The sequence below is a fragment of the Hippocampus guttulatus genome, chromosome 1 (assembly GCF_054856545.1).
Source record: "Hippocampus guttulatus isolate MCC_2025c chromosome 1, RoL_Hgut_1.0, whole genome shotgun sequence".
NCBI lineage: Eukaryota > Metazoa > Chordata > Actinopteri > Syngnathiformes > Syngnathidae > Hippocampus > Hippocampus guttulatus.
This window is the reverse complement of record NC_141261.1, coordinates 894,927-919,439: the sequence shown is the minus strand read 5'-3', so window position 1 is coordinate 919,439 and position 24,513 is coordinate 894,927. Positions and strand designations below refer to the sequence as shown.

General features: G+C 44.1%; 1 protein-coding gene and 1 pseudogene across 6 annotated transcripts; both read left to right on the top strand.

The window, feature by feature from the left end:
• The first annotated feature begins 2,887 nt into the window (after window positions 1-2,887).
• LOC147209942 (poly(rC)-binding protein 3-like) lies at window positions 2,888-17,184 on the top strand. Of its 5 annotated transcripts, XM_086119700.1 has the most exons (14): window positions 2,888-3,109; window positions 5,664-5,760; window positions 7,711-7,869; window positions 7,994-8,017; window positions 8,104-8,136; window positions 8,356-8,472; window positions 9,374-9,505; window positions 9,579-9,707; window positions 10,252-10,395; window positions 11,485-11,526; window positions 13,155-13,233; window positions 13,660-13,718; window positions 13,893-14,062; window positions 14,920-17,184. In XM_086119700.1, the coding sequence occupies exons 3-14, from the start codon at window positions 7,795-7,797 to the stop codon at window positions 14,972-14,974; spliced, it is 1,059 nt and encodes a 352-aa protein (XP_085975826.1). In that variant the 5' UTR covers window positions 2,888-3,109; window positions 5,664-5,760; window positions 7,711-7,794; the 3' UTR covers window positions 14,975-17,184. The 5 variants fall into 5 exon arrangements, with proteins under 5 accessions (XP_085975826.1, XP_085976087.1, XP_085976001.1 ...); XM_086119961.1 differs by lacking the exon at window positions 5,664-5,760 and having other exon boundaries at window positions 2,889-3,109; window positions 13,158-13,233; window positions 13,663-13,718; XM_086119875.1 differs by lacking the exon at window positions 5,664-5,760 and having other exon boundaries at window positions 2,889-3,109; window positions 13,158-13,233.
• A 3,048-nt stretch (window positions 17,185-20,232) lies between these two features.
• On the top strand, window positions 20,233-22,709 carry LOC147209941 (leucine-rich repeat-containing protein 3 pseudogene; annotated as a pseudogene). Its single transcript, XR_015102905.1, has 2 exons — window positions 20,233-20,354; window positions 20,956-22,709. The product of XR_015102905.1 is annotated as a leucine-rich repeat-containing protein 3 pseudogene (transcript).
• Window positions 22,710-24,513: the final 1,804 nt, after the last annotated feature.

Genomic DNA, 24,513 nt, shown 5'->3' with positions numbered 1-24,513 from the left:
TAATCTACATGTACCGGTAATTTGTTGGACCGGTATTTGAGATTCTCTAAAACAGAATTTTCCCCGAGGGAATGTTTAATGGCGGAGAATGATGTGATTCAAACCGTAATCTTGATTCTATTTCTTTCCCTTTTTTTATGCCTTTACTTCAACGATGCAGACGCAAAACAGAGACTTGCCTCTGCAGCGCTGGATTCCAACGTGCCGAAAACAATGCTTGCATTACTTTTATCAGGAAGTTCAATACTATCAGTGATGATTGCGTATTTGTTGCCCAACGGCTGGCTTCCGTCCACGCGTCCGACGTCAATTACAGTTACATGATTGTGCTGGTTGTGGGAAATCAATATTGCAGAGGAAAGTGTGTCACAAACAGCTTGTAAAGCCTCCGTGACTCAAGATGAAAAGGTATGAAAGTTTCACATCACGATTTTGGTAACCAAAATGATCACCGTAATAATTTTATAATCGATTTTAATGCACGCAAGTCTCCAAGAATTGCAGAAGCAGTCAAAAGTTTGGAAATACCCTCTAATGTGGTGTTTTTTAAATTAATTAATTTATTTAACAATTTCCTAAATGATAGACTTAAGTCAGTGACATTATGAAGAAATATTGATGGAATTATTTCATCAACAAAAAAAAAAAACCTTTATCAGAACAGAATATGTTTTATCATGTAGATTCTTTCAAGTAGGCAACTTTGGCCCAGGAAACAGCTTTGCGCAACTGGGTATTTTCTCAGTCAGCTTTATGATGTAGATGAAGCTTTATAACCTGGAATGACTTTCAGTTTACAGCTGAACATTATCAAGGATTAATAGCTTGAATTTTTTTGACCTATCGATGTGTTTGAAGGCATTGGAATTTGAAGGGGTTATCAAACTTTTGTCTGATACTGTACTCCCAGATGAAAAGGACTCAAAAGGTTTTTCCCGATTTCCACACAGGATAATTACCGTGACTTAAAAACTTTCCCCCTGCACACCCTTGGTAGCACCCTGCATCCTTGCCCAATGGCATATACGTCTGACATCTTGTTCATCCTTAACGCTTCTTTTCTCCTACGGTTCTTCATTTCAAAACGATTTCAACCCACTAGCCTTTTCACCCCTAAATATGACCATCAATTTTCATCCCCGGGCGGCCCGGTAGTCCAGTGGTTAGCACCTCGGCTTCCCAGTGCAGAGGTGCCGGGTTCCATTCCAGCTCCGGCCTCCCTGTGTGGAGTTTGCATGTTCTCCCCGGGCCTGCGTGGGTTTTCTCCGGGTGCTCCGGTTTCCTCCCACATTCCAAAAACATGCATGGCAGGTTGATTGGACGCTCTAAATTGTCCCTAGGTGTGAGTGTGGGCGTGGATGGTTGTTCGTCTCTGTGTGCCCTGCGATTGGCTGGCAACTGATTCAGGGTGTCCCCCGCCTACTGCCCGAAGACGGCTGGGATAGGCTCCAGCACCCCCCGCGACCCTAGTGAGGATCAAGCGGTTCGGAAAATGGATGGATGGAATTTTCATCCCCTTCTTCAAATCCTAACACACATACGCACACTCCATAACTTTTCCACAACTTTTTTGAAATAGTGACTGCATAGCACCGGTTGCACACAAGAAGGGTCATCCCAGTTCAATGTTTGTGTGGCCTCTCTTGCATGGACAGCAATCAGTGGCATTGACTGTGGCTGCCATCTCCCTCACCCTGTCCTTCACACCCTTCCGCCTCCATTAGGACACGAGTATTCTGATAGGAAATGCGGCCGACTGTGAGGTTCTGGTTGGGGTGGGGTGGTTGGTAACGGGGCTGACCATCACCTTGCTAGAGGCCATCGGCAGGCGGGGTGTGCAGGGCGGGGTCAGTGAAGTTAGAGGGCTCACTTGACTCCGACATCCTGCTGTGCCCTTTATCTACCAACTTGTCCTAAAATCCTAGGCTGGACCTGTTAGGAGCTTTTTTTTTTACCATTTCGCTGCTCAGCATCTGCGGCTCAGGATTGGAGTAGTGAAGGCGGACCAACACACGATCCACCCCCACACTACTTGTTATTCCGTGTCGAGCTAATTTAATGCTCTATTTGTAGTTTGTCCCGTGGGCCATTTTACAGTTGGGTTGGTGCATTACCACACAATTTAAAATTTGTATGGCGCAGGTATGAAACGGAGAATCCAATTTGTATCGGCATTGTTTGTGATGAGAAATGGGGAAACTCTTGCCGATGGGGCAAAACCTGTTCTTCATTGTCTGCATTGCCCCTAATCCAACAACATTTGCTTCCTCCTCGCATCCCCATCCAAGCCTAATAATGTCAGATTAAGCTCTGCACAAATGTCCATCTGACATGAGGGCTGGATTTGTGCTGGATTGGAAAATCTGGATGGGCTGGCTCCCAAGACCAATAATTCCACACACACACACGCACACACACACACACATAGCCGAGCGGATTAAAAAGAAGAGGAGCCGCAGAGGATCTGCATGTCATTGCAGCAGAGTGGGTGTTTACTCAAGCTTTTGAGGTGTTCGGCTGATTGAGGCGTAAAAGTTCCTCAACTATCCCAAAAAGACATATTTGAAATAAGCCCGTTCATTTTGGAGACAGAGACAAGGAATCAGTGCAGTGTGGTCTTCTTGACCCTCCCATGTGCACGCAAACGTTTCCTGAGGCCACGGTTCCGATTTAGAGCACCTCAACCCTAGATATGTCCCAATGATGCCCTTGTGCCTCAGTGGGCATGCATGCCCTCCTTTTGTTACAGGACAAAAATATGGGGGGGGGGGGGGGTGAGAGGTGGAGGGTCTTGATAGGGCGGTGGGTGACGCTCGCCCAGATTACGTGTCATCCAACAGCCTATTTACACTCAACACCAAACAGTATGGCAAACAAATCTCACCGCAGCATCTAAACTTGGATGGCCGAGATTCACAGCGGTCATAGAATTTCAAGATTGGTCACGTGTTCCCCTGGTCACTCACGTGACCCTTTGGCATCGACCAATTGGGTGGCGCTTCGTCCTGGCGAGAGCGAAAGGAAGAGGGTGGGCATCATTTTCCTTTTTGCGATTTTTAATCTTGCCACATCAACGGCGGTCGTAGACATCATCCTGCCCTACAGAAAGGTAAAACTGGTTTTTTCGTGAATGTTGATTTGGCGATCGGGGGCCGAGATCTGGTGTTTGCTGTTTTCACCTAGTAAATTCATTTTTGTCCCCAGAAATCATTGGATAGTATCTATATCTGTAGATACACCGTTAATATTTATTGATTTATTTATAGCGATGGTTGCTGGAATTTTGAAGCATCGAACTGCGTAAGCGGAAAACCAAATTGTCCGATGCCATCGGGATTAATTAATTGAATTGATGAATTTACCAGCCCAACCATGACCTTCTAGATGCACTTCCACTCTTTGGACCCATTATTTTATTCTATCATCTGGAAAAGATGTTATTAACGCTTTCTTAACTTATCGTCAGCGCCACGAGGATCCTATGCAGGGTGGAGATATTTTGTTTGCCACAAAAGAATGACCACAGAATGGGCAGTTGACTGAGAAGAGCTTTTATGCTGCTCAAGCATGATCGCCTTTATTTAGTATGAATTTATTTACAGTCGGCTTGACTCACGTTGCGACATTCTGAAAGGCACGTATGGGTCGCGTGTGATTGTTATCCCAATTATCGTCACGTTGATATTAGTGCTGCCATGTTCGCTAAGCTCGAAATGTGGTCTGAGCTTGCGCGGCACAATGGCGACTGCTTTGTTGTTGGAAAAATGCACTTTAAAGAACATGAGCAACATTTGGAAGCATGTACATATCTTGCGGAAAGACCTCCAAGTCAATGAGTTCCAAAGCGAGCGGGAGCCGTGACTTACTTGACTTATTGCAAATTATGGCAACATCTAAAATGGCCGACTTGACGCGCAGCTTTTTCACAGCACAACATGGTGCGCCTGTATCGTTAAGCCTTTGACGGTGCGCCGCAGACGCTCGTAAGCCCCGCCGCAGCCGCAATTGCAGGCGGACGCACTCTGAGACACTTTGAACGCTACTCGCTGCAAGTTGGCTCTGCTGTGAGCGTCTTTGAGGAAGCTTTTGATCGTGATCGAGGCTGAGGTATCGGGATTCTGGGTCGCTGATGTGGACTGACAGCTTTTGAAAGGACTGTCATAGTGCTGTAGCATTGGGTGGATGCCCCCCACCCACCCACTCTCATCCTATCGTACCACTTGCAACAAAAGCCCACACGAGACAAGAGCTGCTCATATACCAGTGAAGAGAACTTGTGAAAGAAGCTTCCCAGATTGAAGATCTTCTTCAATGAAAATCTGATGGTCCTCACTCGAAGAGACGAAATTATCTCTTGAATGCCGTGTTAGAAAAATAAATTGTCAATGAGGTCAGCCAGAGGGCTCCCCCCTGCTCCCTTTTGTTCACCCGTAATTGGAGCACAAACATCCGAAAGACCTCCTCAGTTATATGAGGAAACACGTTGGCCGCACTCGCCTCGGGCCAAATGATGAGCTGCCTCATCTATAGATGCAAACATCTGCGCTAGATAAAAGCAGGATGATTGATTTTTTTAAAACAGCTCATGCATTTTGATCAACAACTCTTTCCAGGAACCTACTCTGAATGTTCAAGGCACTAAAATAAAGTATTCAGTCGGCGTTCTTGCTCTTGAAATATTTTGCATTCTTGCATCAAAGCATCAAAACGCCTCCCTTGATTTAGGGATTAGACAGATGAGCGGGGCTTAAGATGGGATCATATGGCGGGGCTATGCAGGACTTTTCCTCGTCATGTTGTGCAATATATTCACACCAAGACATATCGATGATGGGCAACACGACACCTTCGCCACAATGCAACATTTCTGAAACACCGACATAACTAAGAGAGGTGGTCTTTGGGGATGAAATGAGCCCAGTCCTTTCCAGCCAGGGGGCGGGTTGGCGTCAGCTACACATCAGCAGCTCCTCATAAAAAGAAGCAACGTTACCATTGTTACAAGAGCAGAAATGGAAGGCAAGACATCAAGAGGCAAGGCCTCGGGTTCATCTTTCTTCAACAGCAATGCACAAGTCTTTTCTTTGCATGGCAATCAGACACAGGGAAATTCGGGAGGAAGGCGAGGGGTGTGTGTAGGAGGTATGGTGCATTTTGTGCGCTGTGACGCCCAGCCGAGCGTAAAGCGTGATTAATTCAATGGCCGCCATAGAGGAGGAGGCTAACAGTGCTGCGACACCGAGCGTGACCCACTTTCTCCATCAGATGTCATAAAAAATTCCCTGCCATCCCTCATTGTGTCGTCCCCCCCCAACTTCCTGCCTGACTGTCAGACATGGGGGAGGAACATTGACAACTATGAGCGGAAACTTGTAAAATGGTATGCGCCGGACTTGTCAAAGAAAAGCCGAATACTCCCAAACCTGACCTCAAAATGAAAACACCATTGGCTGCAAGGTTTTGGCCAAAAGGGCCAAATGATTCATGGGGCCTTGCCCTAGTTCTGTTCCATGGTATAAATGCTCAAAACACTATTCAAATTTGAGTTTTGGTTTGCTTTTGGTTGACCCCGATCTACAGCGTTCGGTATTTAATCACATCTGAGGAAGAGCTTTAAAGTTATGGTTTTTATGACCCCAATAAATGCATCTGTGTGTGAACAGGACACCGACCCTCGGGCTAAACTGTAACCTGAAACATCAAGCAACTTCCAGAGTGCGTTCTGCAGCACTTAGATGTGCTCTGCCTCCCCCCTCCCTGGTGAGGACCCGCACCACTGGATCAAGTCTTAAACGCGGATTAAGGTTTTTTTTTTTTTTAATGTAATCTGGTCTCCTCTGGGAGATTGGAGAGACAGCTGGCAACAGAATCCCTGTCCTTATCTCTTGGTCCTCCCCTGGCCTCTAACCAAGCCATGCATGCAGCATAGCTTAGCAGAGGTATGATTTCTGGATCCAACACGACATGGTGATGTTGGTTTACAAGGAGGCTGCTGCAGTTGCAGAAGTTGCTCACGAGATAGCAGCGGTACCATCTTCCAAGAACGTATGCAACCATTAGCCACTAAGTGGCTTCTTAATCATTCAACATCAAGCCCTGCAATTATTGTACCGACAAAGTGGAATCAACATCAGTGGCTTTCTTTTTTTTTTCTGGCAAACATCTGTCTATTACGTGCTTTTAACCAAGAAACATCTTGATTTCTTCCAATTAAAAGACTGCCAGGGCTGGACTATATGAGTACAAAGCTGCTAATTAACAGATGGCACATAGACAGATGCAGTGGCAAAATGAAGCTGGGGCATGTGAGATGTAAACTGTAAATGCGTTTTCGTCTCCGCCTCTGGTCGGCAGGTTAAGATGTCGTCAAGTTCAGCTGCATCGGGAGGTCTCCCCCAACACGCACACACTTTCTAAACAAGCATCATTTTTGTCTCACTGCAGAAGAAAAAAAGAAATTCTCTGAATAGGTCTGACACCGTGAGATCAAAATCATGTTAAATTCAGTATGGCAGATCATCCGTAAAACTGGAGGGTCTTCAGTTCTAGTTCCACTGTGACAAGAGCCCATGAGCAACGTAGCAAACACCGCAACTGAGCTTGCAACTCCCCATCACCTACTGACCTGATCTTTCTTTTGCATCTTTGGTGCAACAAAAATATACAGTAGAGTGTCAATTTAATGTGCCACGATGGATTATGTGAAGTGTGATGAATGTAAACATGAGAACGTTTTCAGAACAAATTAAAATGTAATGAGCCGCCTCTCGCCGCTGAACAATAAAAGAAAACACATTTCACTGGTAAATGGTGTCATTTGATCGTCTAGTCCAGTGGTTCTTAACCCGGGTTCGATCGAACCCCAGGGGTTCGGTGAATCAGTCTCAGGGGTTCGAGAGAGCCTCAACCATGGCGGTTAAAACACACCCAACTCAATATGTCAATTACTTATGATACGCCTGCTTGGCCATCACTGAGTGGTTCATTTTGTGCACAATTAAAAAATATATACTTCATACCAATTGTTTACTTTTTTCAGTTTTCAATAAATGGGCTTTTTCATGTCTTGAATTTGTAAAAAATATATATAATTTTTATTTTTCATTAAAGAAGGGTTCGATGAATGTGCATATGTACTGGTTGGGTTCGGTACCGCTAACAACTTTAAAAGAACCACCGGTGTAGTCATTTGACTGTGTTGTCCCATTCTCACTGCGCGCCTGACATTGTGGTCCGGAGCGCCCTCTTGTGTTCATCCTTGTAAGTGGCGCCTGACGTCACTCGGAAATCAACTCCGAGATTAGAGCTGCTGTTGAAAAAGATTGGATAAAAATACTAATGCGTTGGATGGCTCATGTCAGGCCTAAATTCTCTGTTCGAAATGCTATGAATCCATTTGAAAGGTTCCGCGGAAAGAGACATTTCTTTAAATGGGACATTTAATCCCGTTTAAACAAGTCATTCGATCAGTTTAAATATGTTGATCAATAGTATGTTCACAATAGAATCGCATTGCAAGAGGAGTAAAAAATAAAATAAACATTAAATGACATTCCAAAGGGGCATCAGAGCTGTAAGGTTTTTTTTTTTTTCTTTTCAAGTTGAGCACCTTGTACGGTGCAGAAAACAGAAAATGCCCCTTGACTGAAGCTGGATTGTGATCAGGGAACCGTCCCAATTTAAAAGACGTTATCCCTCTTTGCTTTGCAGGTGACCCATTGGCCGACTGCACCCTCACACCCCCACTGGCCCTCGATTCTGACTTGACCGCACCCCTTTCCTTTCAAATCCAGCATGGAGCCCATCAAAGTCCAATCAGAAGGTGGACTGAATGTGACCCTTACCATTCGGCTGCTGATGCACGGCAAGGTTTGATACCAGAGCTCGGAGTGCACACATATCAAAAAGCAAACTCACATTTTTGTGCATTTGCAAATGTTTCCATTGTGAGACAAATAAAGGTTTTTCTTCTTCTTCATTTGTGTCTTTGCAGGAGGTTGGAAGTATCATAGGGAAGGTAAATACCATCAAATCATATTTCAATGAAATATTTTGATTGAGAAATAATACGCACATCATCTGAATGGACTTTATCACTTCCAGAAAGGGGAGACGGTGAAGAAAATGCGTGAAGACGTAAGTCAAGGTTTTTTGCGGTCATCTTCTTGTGAAAGCTGTTGGAGTGGTGCCTTGATTTATGACTTCAGTTTGTATCCTGACAAGGCTAGCAACTTAGCAAAATTTGCCTCAGAACACACGAGAAATAAATAAACAACTCTCCAAAGTCGTAAATTGGGGCACTTGTAAGTCAAGGTAGAGTTTCTTGCTCACAGACAAGCCTGTGCTGCTATACAGAGTGGAGCTCGCATCAACATCTCAGAAGGCAACTGCCCCGAACGGATAGTCACCATCACTGGGCCAACAGATGCCATCTTCAAGGCCTTCGCAATGATAGCCTACAAGTTTGAGGAGGTAACAGCTTCTATGGTGCCTCGACACAGGCGCAATTTACTCTCCTTGGTTTCCCTCTTTTATGCAGTTCATTTGGGCGGTGGGAACACAATGGATGGCTGTTTGGAGATACGGAACATCTTTTTATAATCCGTTGTTTTTCCCTTTCTACAAGGAACGTTTCTCCTAAAACACCATATATAAAAATGCAGACACACCAATGTTACAATGGATTGTTTTTGTGATACGCGCTTCCGTTTGGCAAAAACACAAACATTTCCGATGGCGTTCCACCCCTTCTGTCATTTGACCATAGTAGAGCAATCAAGAAAAGAGAATATGGCTTGAATGATGAGTTTAGTCTTCTTCCTGTCTTGCTTTTGTCTGAATGTGTGCTTTGTCAGGTGAAAAGAACATGCAAAATAAATTGATTCTAAGGAAGAACCCTGCAAACATCATTTGAATTTCAAGAAATAAATTGGGCCAAACAATAAATGGTTTGGAAATATTGACATAGCCAACATGTGCGATTGGCTGGCAACTGATTCAGGGTGTCCCCCGCCGACTGTCCGAAGACAGCGGGGGGAGAGTCCAGCACGCCCCCGCGACCTTTGTGAGGATAAGCGGATCAGAAAATGGATGGATGGATGGACATAGTGAATATGATCATTGACGGACCGGCTAATAAATGGATTTTTTTTTTCTGTTGCTGGGATTACAGACATGCTCTTTTGATGCTGGAAATGGAATAACACGCTTTAGAGCTGATACCAGCCAGCGTGTTTGCTATTATCTTTTGTTGAATTACTCACGGAACAACACAAACCCGACGATGGAGGTCGCATGTTCAATCTGCCCCTCGAAAGTATTCCAGACTTTTTGGAATGGTCTATAAAGTGAAGTGAAACAAATGTCATTCCAGGATATCATCAACTCTATGAGCAACAGTCCTGCCACCAGCAAACCCCCAGTGACCCTAAGGCTTGTGGTCCCAGCCAGCCAGTGTGGCTCGCTCATTGGCAAAGGGGGCTCCAAAATCAAAGAGATGAGAGAGGTAGCTGAAAGATAAGCCCCGCATCCCGGGAAGCGAACACAAACACATCGGTTCTCTTCCGTCTTTCCGCCAGTCCACAGGCGCTCAGGTCCAGGTGGCGGGTGACATGCTCCCCAACTCAACAGAGAGGGCGGTGACCATTTCCGGAGCACCGGAGGCCATCATACAATGTGTCAAACAGATATGTGTGGTGATGCTGGAGGTACGCTCGCCTTATGTAGTCTGGGCAGCCATTTTTGTCCACTTTCACGAGAGCATGGTCACATTTCTACTGAGGGGATTTGATAACACCGATTGCTAATATATGAGTATGGCAGATGAATAATATGAAACGTACGGGTGACCCCTTGCAGGGACCAATCACATTTCTGGTCTTTGTGTTGTTTGCATCGTTGATTTGAAAATTTGAACTGCCTGCACTGCCAGTTGTCCAGTGGGCCACCATGATGGCACCCACCGTGGATGCCAGGACAGTTGCGACACGGCTGTAAGTCTCTAGAGTGCTCGGGGAGGCGGGGGCTGGGCGGGTAGTTTTTCGTGTGTAGCGTCATCATTATCCAGTTGAAAGCGATGTTCCAGGTGAATCACAAACTGGACGTTATGCAGCATGCGCACAGTGAAGAGCACTTTTGTGTCACAGGTCTTCCCTCAGGCACCGCCCCCTTCAGCCTCACTTGATGCTCTCTTTCTTCTTCTCTAACACTTTCTCCACATCTCACTCCTTCTCCCATCCCTGCTCTCCTCAGTCCCCACCGAAAGGTGCCACAATCCCCTACCGCCCCAAGCCTGCCTCCACCCCTGTCATTTTTTCAGGTGGCCAGGTAAGAGCAGACCCACTGGGGGCGTCCACTGCCAACCTCAGCCTCTTACTGCAGCACCAGCCACTGCCTGTTAGTGTCGCACCAGGTTTTATTCAACCAACCCCTCTTCCTACCGCGCGCACACACAACCCCCACCCACCCTCACTCCCCCACCCGCCCCCTCAAATAGCATGAAACACTCACCGCTGTCTGCTGTGCCCTCACTACCATCCATCAGCCCGGAATTGGGATAGGAGGCATCACTGTAGTCATTAAGGGAGGATTTGGCTGTGTCTGCAGTGTATTATTTTGGGGTGGGAAAATCCATCAACTTCGCAGGGAGATGGGCTAGTGCACCAAATTATTTATGAGAGCCAAAAACAGAAAAGAAAAATGTCCCTACTGTCCTAAAACTGAATGGACAGACCAAAAAAATGTAAAAGACATAATGTCGTGACTGAAATACAATCATTCCAAACATATACAACTTTCATTGGTTGATTCAAAACAAGGGCAGCTGGTGGACATACAGGTAAGATACGGCAGCTTTACCGCTGTACCACAATTGAACTAATCCTAACTGTATGGTTAGGTGCCAACTGCCAAATAAAATTATTGGCCACAAAGAGAGAATCTCAGCAAAGGGGTTTCACCAATGACCGGCGTTCTAGTCCCCGCCAGAGGTTCAAAAGATGCAGGAACCCAAAATGAAGGTCACCATACAAAACAAAAATCAATATTGTGTGATTAAATTGGGTCTTTTATCGCTCTCTGCAGAACTACACACTAATGCAAAGCACATCTGCAGTTTACGTGAACGCTCCAGCTGCTGTCTTTGATGGTGAAGTGAATTTTAGCCGAGTTCTGGCCAGCGCAACCACTCCACCAACCCATTCATAGAGCGACATAATTCCTCCTTCCACCGCCTCCCCTTCCCCCAGTCACAGTGATCCCATTTTGATATAATTCAACTGGATTTAATTGATGATAGACCAACATGACAGCATTCAACAGTTATAATGCATGTCTATCTTGTAGCCTGTCGAAAAATGTATCTCTTTATGCTCTGGACAGCAACCCAAATTTAGAGCACATGGACGTTTGGTGAATGTTGCAGCAATTTAATGAAACAGTATTTTTTTTAAAAAATCAAACAAAGTCTCCGTTTCGTGTTTGCAGGCTTATACCATCCAAGGACAGTATGCCATCCCACATCCAGATGTGAGTGCTCGCAACATCAGGCGCTCCACATTGCATCCAAATAGCTCTCTTGGAATCAAAGGCTCCTACCAGCACCTCCCCTTCCTCCTTAATTAATATTCAAAGCTAATATTAATATGGCTATCTGACATGTTATTCCTATATCTTCTGACTGAAGACTCTTGACCTCCTTCTGTCTGCTCTCTGTTAAACTTCCACGGGGCTTGGCCTGCAGCTCACAACACCAGCTAATAGTTTCCTCATCTAATATCAGAATCAGAATCAGAATCAGAATCATCTTTATTGGCCAAGTATGTAGAACACACAAGGAATTTGTCTCCGGTATAACACGCTGCATGTTATATGTAGCCCTTGTTTTCGTGCACTCCAGCATGTAACATCTTACTTTGTCTTCTAAATGTGTTCAGAGGAGTTAAACAAGAACCTCGACACCGCATTAGATATTGACGGCTTAGCTTGGCTACGAAGCTACTCATGTCTAAAAGAACCAGAGCCACTGAGAGACGATATTGATTTCGTTATTGCAGAATCAATTAAAGTCACACTCCACCGACGATCCTCAACAGGTCGTTCTGACTTGACAGATGCGGTGCACAGTCTTGGATAAAATACTTGAAAGCGATACTCGGGTTCAGGTATCCTAACAGAAAATAATTTGAGCAGATATTAAGGTCAGCTTGTAGAACGGTACTTGAATAAAAGTCTGGAAGTATCAGACATTTGATACTGCTTGTAGATCATACTCAAGTATTGGAGGTCAAAGTACTTTTAAAAATGAACGATAAGAATACAAATACCGTCTTTGTTGTGTCTTCTGTACAATGACAGAATGACATTGGGAAACAACGGAGAGAGTCTTGAACTTGATTATTGGAAAATTGGGCGCCTCGCTTTGGAAGGCGGGACCATTTTGCTACTTTGTGTGGCGCAGTTCATGCATGATGTCAGGAAACAATTTCTACTGATTTTTTTTTGTGGTAACTAAGGAAGACGGTTAAGAGAAATGCATGTGTGTAAAAGTGAAAATTGAATAAAATATAAATCAAGTAGAGATATGTGAAAATTCTACGTACACTAATCATATACACTTTGATTGCGCGTATGCTAGTCACAGCGCCATCTGCTGTTGGTTGCCATCTGATAGTGTAACTTTGAAAAGTGAATGTAAATATATACAGTGTATATATATATATATATATATATATATATGTAAAGTAAAAGAGAATTTCCTCCACCATTTGGATCTTGAGCAAAACATGAATGGATTCTTGCTCAGCATGTGCCAGGCCTCCACAAAGAAAAGGAGCTTGTATATTTCTCACATAGAAAAGACTGAGACCATCGCTGGCCCTCATGCTTTCACGCATGGCGGAGGTAATTAACTTCAGAAAGGGAAGTTGAGATGCTTGCATCTCCACAAAACAACAACTTCAGGCCAAGCCCTTTATGAACGTCTTCACCTTCGCCTTCTTGTGTTTCCTCAGATCCTATCTTGACTCTCGTAGCCATTCGGACAGACCTGTGCGTGCGTGTGTGTGTGTGTGTGCGTGTGCGTGTGCGTGTGCGTGTGTAAATGTGTTTTTAACGATGACCTCATAGCTTTGCTGTCCTCCTCCTCCCCCCCTCAGCAGTTGAGCAAGCTCCACCAGTTGGCTATGCAGCAAACCCCCTTTACCCCCCTCGGACAGACCACCCCTGCCTTTCCTGGTACGTACCCACCTACACGATGACCCTTTTTACCAAAACTCCTTCTCTCGTTTGTACCTCTAGAAGTGAACACACTCTCGTCCTCCGACACTTTCTTGATCTTTTCCTCTCGCTGTTTTCTCTTCTTCTTCTTCTTTTCCTTCTTTTTGTTGTCTTCCTCCTTTTGCTCTGCCTGGGACATGGCCTGCTGGTGGTCTGCTCTTGTTGATGTTGAGGTTTTTTTTTTGTTTTTTTTTGCCTCCCCGCCCCATAGCATCCTTTCTTAAAACGATGCAACTGTTTCAAAGACTTTCTTTGGAGAGAGTCAGGTGTTCTGATGAGTGCTCCTGGGCCCAGTGTGGCTCATTGCTCAAATGAGTTCCGCAAACGTGTCAAACTGTATTTTATGTATTCTTCTTCTCCTCTTCCTCTTCCTGGTGCGGTCAGCAGCAGGTCTGGATGCCAGTAACCAGGCCAGTACTCATGAACTCACCATTCCCAATGATGTGAGTAGCAAATAAAACACTATTCAGGTTGACGTTGGAATTTGTGCTGCTAAGTCATTCACTAGGGATTCAGTGCTGTAGAATACAAAGCTGACAAAGAAATGTGAATCATGAAGAAAGACCAACATGTACGTGCCGCGGTCATCCTAAGTCCCACCGCCATTCTTTTCCCAGCTAATAGGCTGCATAATTGGACGCCAGGGAACCAAAATCAACGAGATCCGTCAGATGTCTGGGGCACAGATCAAAATTGCTAACGCCATGGAAGGGTCATCGGAGCGCCAGATCACCATCACAGGGACCCCCGCCAACATAAGCCTGGCCCAGTACCTCATCAATGCAAGGTAAACAGATGCTAGCTGCTCAATTCAAGCTTCCTCCGTGCCACCTTTGTATTTGTTCTGCCAGGAGACACCAAACAATCGGCTTTCCCGCATTTCACAACAGCAAAAAGTAGCTGACAGAACTAATTGCTCCTTGTCCCTCAACTTGAAGATATCAGTAAAAACAACCGCTTTGGAACAAACAACGTGCCTGCTTTGTTGTTGCCATCAATGTCAATAATCTATACAGTATTCTAAAGTTGTTCCAACTTAATCTACTGTACAAGTTGTAATTTTTTTTTACAGTGTGTTAGATGCATTTAAATGTTGACTTTGGGCAATAGAGGGCCCTTCCACACTTGGTTCCACTCTCTAAGGCAAGGGTGTCAACCTCATTTTTGTCGCGGGCCACTTTGGGGTTACGTCTTCCCTCCTTACGACAGTGAAACGGAACAAACGTTTAATCTTCAAATCGTATAATTACTTGTGCGCAACAAATTTACGGATTACTTGTCAACTATCTGTTGTTTGTTCAATCATTGTTGCAGTGAGTCTAAACAGGGTAACACATTTCTTGCAAAATGTCAACGTTATTGCACATGACAATTCGACATTTCGGTACAGATTTTAGCAAGGAAATTGAAGTTGACACACATGATTTGCTTTGGCGGGCCACATCAAATGACGCGGCGGGCCAGATATGGCCCCCGGGCCTAGATTTTGTCACACGTGCTCTAAGGCGTGTCACAGTCTTCACTACACTGAAAAATGTTGCGTTTCCATCTGACGATTATAACCACAGTGTGCGAAGCGCTCTGTGCGTCATCGCGCCATGGAAATAAAATGTACTCGCTCCGCTCCTCGCAATCATCCTCCAGGTTCCGAGACGTGGCGGCCATGTGGAACGACCCATCCTCCATGACCACATCCTGAGCTCCCTGTCTGGCTCTCCTATCCGACCCTTTCCAACAACTGACGACGCCCTGCGGACTCTGGCTGTAGCTCTCCGAAAACCCTGAGCATCGGCCGCCCTGGTCCTCCACACACCGGCGAGGCCCGAGAGCTCACTTTTATTTCAGAGAGCCTATTCAAAAAAGACAACTCTCTATTGATTACATTTTTTTTTTGGTTTTAGAGAACTGTTGAAGCATGTTGAATGTTTATTAGCAACAACTTGTGTTACTCTTTCGCTTTCTGTTCATCTATTCTTTTTTTTCTCTGTCAGTACTGCGTCATAGAACATTTAAGAAGTAAAAGATTGAACATTTTGTAGAAGTAGTTCTTTGCATTTATTACAGCTCAGTGATGCTATCGGCAGAGTGTGGTGGGATGTAGCCAAAAATGTTCTTTTATAATATATCTTAGAAAAACGGAGCCTTTAGAAAACAATATTGGACCGTTCCACTTCTATCCTAATTTGCATCTTTGTCAAATTACATCACATGACCCTTTTTAGCCAATGGTATCACTCCTAGAGCCTCCCATTTTGTGTTTATCGCCTATATTTATGTATATTATTGCTTATATTGCATGTGTTAAGTGTTGTATTGTTGTGTATTTGAGCAGAACCTGTTCGGTGGACCTTGCAATGTTATAGCTTTGTGCTCCTGCTCTTTTCCGCTCATGTTTTTAGCTTTTTTTTTCTTTTTCTGGCCATTCACTTGGAGTCCTACACCCTGCCCAGACCCATAGCCACCTTCTACGACTAGTATATACATGCATGAAAGGAAATTAGACAAAACTCAGTGGCTACAACACTGATTGGAAATGTAAATGATTGTTTATGATCATATTGTATTTTTTTTTTTTTGGTACAAGGACTATTTGTCAACTACGCGTCGCTCATGCAATAGATGATTCAACATGTTTGCTCTGGACTGTCTCTGATGTGCAAGGGGTTAGTTGGCCTCAGGCTGTGTCCAAAACCTTTTGGCTTCTTTCCTTTGTTGTGTTGTGGGAGGAATAAGCAAAAGTGCTTGGACCAAGCCATAAGGTGTTTGTTTGAGGCCAAAGAATGTTCGGGGGTTTGTCGGGTGGCGGGGGGGGGGGGGGGGGGGGCGGGTGGCCCACAGGGGCTTGGGCGGGCATGACCACTCAGTCTCTTTTCACGATTGTTTTTTTGTCTCATGTCTCTTTCATCGTTTATTCGACGCTTTAGGTTTGAATGTCTTTTTATGGTCACAATTTGTGTCTGCAATTTAAAAAAAAAAAATTTTCATTAGCAAACTCAAGCTAATGAGAGGCACTTAAGGATGCTATTTGGTCAACAAAGCTCAAACTCTGCAAGAAGCTCAATTCTGTGTTGAGGTACACAACAGCTGTTGAATGTTACTGTCCAAGTCACATGATCCACTGTATGTCCAACACGGCAGCCGACGCTAATATGCGACTTTTATTTTGCAGCATGCTAAGCCTTTGACTTAAACCTGGACCAAAGGCTGTGAGGATGCATTGCCAGTAGTCATTCTGCAATAATCTTACAGTTTGATGTGATAGTTGAGCTGAGCAATGTAACAATAGCTTTGAGTTTCTATTATTTGGGCTGAATAGAATGTCAAAGGACTAGCTTGTCATTCTTTGTAAAGTTTCAGAGATATGCACAAACGACTGGAGAGCATTCTTTTTTTCTTTCTTTCTTTCTTTTAATTATGCTAGGTTCTGTTTGCATTTCGACACAGTCTGTCTTGCTGGCAAAGCAGGACTATTGAGCCGGAGTGGTGGCAGTGTGATTTCAATAACATCAATATTTATGTACAATTATGCGTTTGGAAAATTGTATTTACTTACATCCGTGTGTATGACTGAAGCAAACTGCAACTAATGCAATAATAGGGTGCAATGTGCAATTCATTATTCTGTTCCTTTTCCCCTTCGTAGACAGGAGAGCTATGTAGCTTGTTGCAAAATGTTTTTTTTATTTAAAGTTATTTTCCATGTGGCCGGATGTGTTAAAAAAGAAAAAGATTTTTATTTTTCAGCTTCAGTTTGTGTGCATTACAGTTTGGAAAAAAAGTGATCAAAGGGTGTAATTATTTTTGATTTATTTGCTCCGTGAAGATCTATATTAGTTGTGAGTACTATGTTTAATTTTAAAGTGTTGGTCAATACAAAAACAAATAAAGTTTCAGTTTTTCTTTCTGTGACTTCTTTCTTTTTTCATTCTGTGTCTGTGTCCTGTCTTGAGATATAATAACCGTTGATATATGCACACATTTTTTGAGCTTCGTGCCGGATCACACCCGACCGCAGGAACTTTAGATACAACATAGAGCAAGTCTATATCCTCACAAACACCTCCCCGCCCAAAAAAATTAAATCAATAAAAATCTGGATTCCCGATTGCACAGATCAGGGTCGGGGGCACGTTGCCTATTAAAGGGGCCACGTTGCCAGGATGGCCCATTTTCCACTCATAAACTCTCTATGCATGTTTTTGATCAGGAGAATGACAATTTCAATTTAATCAATTTGTTTTGGAGAAATCAGTAAATAATTCATCTTAAAACGCCCCCATTTTTTCACTGCAATATGGAATCCAAAACACTGAACACAAGCACCCCCCACGCCACCCCCACACTCCCAATATCTTGGTGTGACATTTGAGGAGGAACTTAACACAAAATCACCGGGCACGCATCACTTACAATGTCCAAAAACCGCACTCAATCTGCACCAACATTGATGTGGACACCTGTAACATCTCTACTTATGCCTACAAACACAAATTGAAATAAACACGCTGTTAACACTGTCAGCCACATAAATGACTGATACATACATTGCCCATAAATGAAGATTTCAGGCTCATGAAATGGAATACTCCAGAAGGAACCACACAAGAATGGATGACTGGAGAATAAGTGGAATTGCATACGCACAATATCTTTAACAAACGGAGATATCAGAGAATATGAGCTCAGATCACATCAGTAACCGGACTGGTAACAGATGACATTTCAAGCAAAAGAATGGCAGCTGTCAGAAGAACAATGCAAACGATGAAAGTGCTTTTCCTCGCTTTAAAATTCCTGTTTGGCAGTTTCCTTTTTGCACTATCCTCACTGCTCTTTGACATTTAAGTATGTCTGGGTTTGTTGCACGTGCAAAAAGTCAGCCTGTAAATGCGAGCTGCTGTTAATCTAACAAGGTCTGCAAAAACGATATCTTGTTTTCACAGCGCTTATTTCATCACGTAACAAATGAAGTCAAACACTGTCTTGGAACAACAGCTGGGATAGGCTGCAGCACGCCCGCGGCCCTTGTGAGGATAAACAGATCAGTAAATGGATGGACGGAGTGTCTCGGAAGACTCACAGTTTGATGAAATAGCGTGTCCCGCTAAAAAAAGAAGTGGCTGGATCCATACTTTCAGACAATTAATGAAACAAAGGGCGGAAGCCACATGCGGTTTATCAGCTCCTCACTAAGTGTGCAAATGGCTTCACATGTCATCCGGTCCAGTGAGAAGCTGTGAAAACTGGCTTGTTTGGGCAACGCATTTCATAGTCCACTATGAGAGCCACTTCTCAATATCACAAACAACAAAAGGTACAGTGGGAGCAGATAGGACAACAATGCGAAACCTGTCCTGCGGTTTTTCTTTTTCTTTAAGCGGTTAGCTGTTTAACATTGATGAAAAGCGGTGTGCACGTGAGGTCACTCCAGTGATGCACTTTTGCTACAATGTACGGGCAGAGGGGAATCTTGCCAGGAATCAGACAAGATGAGTAAGGATGTTCAACAAATGCCCTGGCCAGTTCCAAGCGGCTCGCCGCCTGTCAAGGGAATGTAGAAGACTGATTATCCAGCAGAAAGACAAAACTGCTTTTGGGCTCTTGTCACATTTATTTGTACCCGTTGACACTTGGACTACTGTCAAGAAGACTGAAGGATAAAGCAAACTCATACACGCTAAAATGCTTCAGTCGTCAATATAATCAATCATTTTGCCTTTCAGCAAAATGCCATGGCCGAACTCTGCACAGCTGCCATTTAATCATAGAGACACTTGGGCTGCATCCAGGTGGTTATAGCGATGGTGTTGGACTACCTTCAAAGGTCTTTCGTGAGCATGGGCGTCACGGTCAAGGTATTGAAGTCCTCTATCATAGAAGAATGGCCCAAAGCAAAAGGCTAACAACCTGAAACTGCTGCGGGTCCGGCAAGCAGTTAAAATGTATTTGGATTATCGGCACGGTCGCTGAGTGGTTAGCACGTCCGCCTCGTGGTGCAGAGGTCGCGGGTTCGATCCTGGCCTTGGCCTTCCCGTGTAGAGTCGCATGTTTTTTCCATGCCCGAGCCAATTTCCTCCCACATTCCAAAAAACACGCACGGTAGGTTAATGGAGTACTCAAAACTGTCCCTAAGTGTCGTTGTTAGTGTGAATGGCTGGTTGTCTATGTGCAGGCTGGGATCGGCCGGCGGCTGGTTCAGGGTGTACTCCTCCGGCTGCCCGAGGTCACCCGAGGGCTTCAGCAAGCCCACGACCCTCGTGGGATTCAGCAGTTTCAGATAATGGATGAATGAACGAATTTGTATTATTGAAGTGTGGTCGCTCTGACGCACCGCTTCAAAATGGATGCGTCTCGATCTTAGGTTGTGGCATTCTATTAGTTCACCACTAGATGGCACTACGTTCCACAAACTACACCTTTAAACTGCGATATTGATCTGTCGTGCCAACATCATCCCCCGACACCCCTTTTGCATCAATCAACGAAAAAAGATATTTTTCAATTCTATACGCATTAATCATATAGTTACATAAATAAATTCATGGTAAAATGTACTGTACATTGCAAATCAGGTAATGGCCATTTTTTTTCTTCATTTAATTTTGTACATCAAAAAGATAATACACGATTTATAAATGGAACATCCAATTTGCTACAAAGAAAATGTATTTAACTGTCATACGCAATCAAATCAGAAGAGTCGCCACAATGAGTTAAATGTCTAGCAGATGTAATTACAGTGTCGTCTATGAGAGTGTCTCGGGAGTGTGACATCTTAGAAACTCAAAACACACACACGCACGCACACTCACACACGCGCACGCACGCACGCACGCACACACACACACACACACACACAAACACACGCACACACACACACACACACACACACACACACACACACAGCCTCAGAGCTGCACCGACAGCAGCCGGCAAAGTCTCATTGAGCACTGGCATCTTGGCGGCTGCAGTTGCTTTTTGCTGTTCATTTTTGGGGTTCAAGCTAAGGACATATGATGGAGAAGATTTTTCAATTCCGTTGAACATTCAGGACCAAACTGAGAGGAGGGAACGGCCAGGTATTGATTTCTTAATTTTTCTTAACTTTTTTGTCCCACAATGGGCTATTTTTGTGCAAGCTGATGTAAAATAGCCCAAGAAGTAATGTTCTCAAAATATTTACCTTTTTTTGTTTTTTTAAACCTTTGGGATATAATATTTCAGTGATTTGTAAAACAATTCATCCCGTTCATTGACACCACAGTTTCTGTGACGACTTTTTTTGGACATCCATTTATGTGTCAGTAATCTTTTGTCTGTTATAAACAATGCCCGAAATGTTAGCAGAAACAGCATCCGAGTTACTTTGACTCTCAGTATTCATTTGTCATCCATGCACATAATTTTCCTGCTGATGCTGGAATAAATTCTAATCTAGATTTTCACCTTCAGTCCTTTCATATGATGCACTGTCACTGTGAGTCATATACATTCAAAAAAAATATCTTTCCATTTCGCCTCATCGGGTGGTTTTATTTTCCCATGCAAAGGGCATCGTACTGTGCAAAGATGCTGTTTTACGATTATCTGAAACTTTACCGAGTTTCAAGTGTGTACAGGGGAGTCGGTGTTGTCATTAAACAACCTTCTCTTTCTCCTTTTTCAACCTTCTCTTTCTAGTCATTGGCAAAAGATGAGGAGGGACCAAAACAAAACGTTAGACTCCTCTTTGGCAGATGATGTCGACAGGGCCCTACTCTGAAATCCCGTGTCCCAGCGATGCGAACGTTGCCACGCATTTCGTGCGAGATCCCGTCTTATCTGGAGCCAGATGACAAACGATCAGGTGACAGTCGAAAATGGCGCCGAAGACAAAACCTCCGGACTAATGGGGACCACTCCAAGGGCATCCAATAATTCTTGCTCTTATCTTGACTTCCTGGGTTCACTGTGGCTTCTATTGACCATGATCACCACTGCGCGTGCCTGCCCAAAACGCTGCCATTGCACTGAAAGGAATGGCGCCGTGGTGCAGTGCACGTCACGTAACTTGGACAACATCCCCTCCAATCTGCCCGAGGACACCGCGGTTCTCTTGCTCTCGTCCAACCAGATCACACACGTCCCCAAGGAAGCCTTCACGGACCTCCGCCGACTCAGGGACCTCGACCTTTCCCATAACCTCATTGAAAGCTTGGAGGTCGGCGCTTTCCAAGGAATTTCCCAAGGCTTGAGGACCTTGGACCTTTCAAACAACCACCTCAGCAGCCTGCCGAAGGAAACCTTCACTAAACTGCAAGCTCGTGTGCGCTTGTCCAACAACCCCTGGAACTGCGAGTGCTCTTTGCAGGAAGTGTTGAGGGAGCTGAGGCTCGACCCCGAGACGATCAATGAGGTGAGCTGCTCGACGTCTGCGCGGGACGAATATGTCGGGCAACCGGTCATCCGGGTGTTGGACTCGGGAATCAACTTCTGCAACTTTCACCAGAAGACGACGGATGTGGCCATGTTCGTGGCCATGTTCTGTTGGTTCGCCACGGTGACCGCTTACATCATCTACTACATCCGACGCAACCGGGAGGAGGCAAGAAGGCACTTGGAGTACCTCAAGTCCTTGCCGAGCGATCCCCATATCAGCAGGGACTACGATACAGCCAGCAGTGTGTTTTAGAAATGATGCGCCGATGAATATAAACGAGTGTGCATTGATGCATATAGATGAAAGTCAAGCAGGGAAAATGCTTGAGGCTTGCGAGTGAGCGATAAAACCAGCTCGACGATACATTGCTGCACAAATCAGATGTGGTAAGAAGCATCAAAAAAATTTAAACGATTCACTGTCTTGGAAAACACGCAAATATGTGGCGAGAAGGACAAAATGTGAATGTCTAGAATTTTCTGTTTTTGGTTGTCGTCCCCCAAAAAGTCAGTGAAGTCCGAGTTTTATTTGTGCTGTGGAAACAACTCAAGGCAGGATCTGTTTCAGCAAGGTGAAGGGCAGATGTAGCCCGTTTGACTTTCTTGATTTGAAGTACTCGAGTGGCATTCTGGATTTTGATGTATTTATGTTCTACAGCGAATCTGTCCTTATTAATGGCATGCGTATTGTATGCAGATTTTTAGTGTCTTTAAACATACGTCGCATTTTGCTAGAGATGAAATTACTTTAGCCCTCTAGTGCTAAGAAGAATTTTTTAAAAAAATGAAGGGAAATGTAGATATGACATCCAAGAGTTATTCATTCATCCATTTTTTAATCCGGGCGTCCTGGAGCCTATCCCCGCTGTAGTGGGCGGGGGACACCCTGATCTGTTTGCCAGCCAATTGCAGATCCGAGTGTAGTTATTTTCTATCCGAACATTGAAATCAACAAACCTTGCAAATGATAACGTCTTATTCTAGGGCTGCTGATGTATTGGTGGAAATAAATAATAAATTCCCATCTATTCCTCAAGACAGTGTCTTTTACATTTTGCAGCTATTGATCGCAACAGATAAAAACTGTACAACGCAACAAATAACAAGCACACAGGTCCTCTACCAACAAATTAAATCCATAAATCGGATACGACTGCGCAAGGCTTCTTAGAGTATCTTGTTGCAGTTTATTGGAGATGTTTTTTTTTTTTTTGCCTCGTGGTTGCATTCTAATTTGCCTAACCATGTGACCGAGTGTTTTATGCAATCATATTTCTTGGACCTTGCTCTCCTCAAACCACCTCCACTCCAGGTCTTCGTCCCAAGGTTGCAAAGTGAGATTTACATTCAGAATTTGGAAATGGTTGAGTTCGGAAAAGTCAGCGGATTGAAAATTGCTGCGGTTCATTCGAGCCAAGACATGAATCAGGAAGAAAAGTTTGTTCCTGAAAAATGCAGTTTCTTCAGACTGTAGACTTCGAACGGCCGGAAGACCGATTGAGTTGCAACTACCATAAGCTCAACTCAAATGTGAGTTTGTATAAATCATTATAAGATGCGTCAGTGTCTGGTTTAATAAAGGTAAGTGTGGTTGAAGAATCCTTCAAGGCGGTAAACCAACTCAAGAAAATGTCGTCGTGTTTTATCGACGTCTAGGCGATCCAGAGATTGCGGCTCTACTTAGAAATATACTGTATGCGGTACATGTAAAAATATGACCATTATGAAACAACTGACTATGAATGTTTGTGTTCGCAAACATTTGATGGGTGCGACTGTTTGATGAATTTACCTGCTGCCTCCCGGAGTTTTCCAGCTGACGGTCAACCGCTCATCCTGAAACGTCGGTTTAACTCGATGACCTTCAGCAACACTGAAAAATGTCAAAAAGACAAAGGCACAAATTATGAATCATACAGCGGTGGTTTTGTATTTCCTTGGGTAGTCTCTGTGCGATATTAAAATTGGTTTGATGAACTTAAACCTTTGTATATCATAAATATGCAAAGAACACAGAAATCACGAATCAGTTCCGTGAAAAAATATTTTTTCACGGAACTGTACTTGAACATTTCCGGAAAGTTGATTGACCGTAAGGCAATCAATCGTAACATGATCTCATTTTTTTTTCGACCCGAATGTACATTTTAAAGCTGGGAATTTCCCTTCCTCGTGCATAACGGGGTGACCGCATACTTGCAGAAGCGCGGTTATCTGTTTTCCCCTCCATTTGATGCAATCAGGTGATCGGCCTTCAAGCTTGCTCATGCAATCGGCATCCCTGCCGCCTGCTACAAGCGCTGAAAGGGAGTGAAAGCAAACACTTCAAATCTCTTCATCTCTTCCTGGATGTTTGGCCAACACGTCCTTTTCTTCTTCACTGGAACCAGTGAAGGGTTAGGCTTTGTATTTCACTCATCAAAGTGTCTTGCATATGCTCATCATGCGAAAATATATTGCGGCACTTTTATTGGCGTTTTTGTTCGCTTAATGCATTGTTGACATGCAATAAAAAAAAGTGGCAGTGACTTAAGTACATTGCTCAATCGGTGAAAAGGGAAGCTTTTTGCTAACGTGATTACTCTCCCTGAGGCATTCACAAAAATATGCGCCTCTCAAATTTTGGACATATGTTGTCACAAATAGGAGGTGTGCAATCCAAAAATGAATGCAAAATTGGGATTGGCGTCTGAAGGATGATAATGTGCCACCGCATGGCTTTGATCACCCCCATTCATCTTCCTGCCCCCTGAATACATTTTGAAAAGTGCTAATAATACAAAAGGAGATTATTTGGGAATTAAACGAATGATTTTATTT

Coding starts and splice junctions, on each gene's coding strand:
- LOC147209942 (XM_086119700.1), top strand. CDS start 7,795: ATGGAGCCCATCAAAGTCCAATCAGAAGGTGGACTGAATGTGACCCTT. Junction 8,137..8,355: donor TGAAGAAAATGCGTGAAGAC/GTAAGTCAAGGT, acceptor GCTGCTATACAG/AGTGGAGCTCGCATCAACAT. Junction 14,063..14,919: donor CAGTACCTCATCAATGCAAG/GTAAACAGATGC, acceptor ATCATCCTCCAG/GTTCCGAGACGTGGCGGCCA.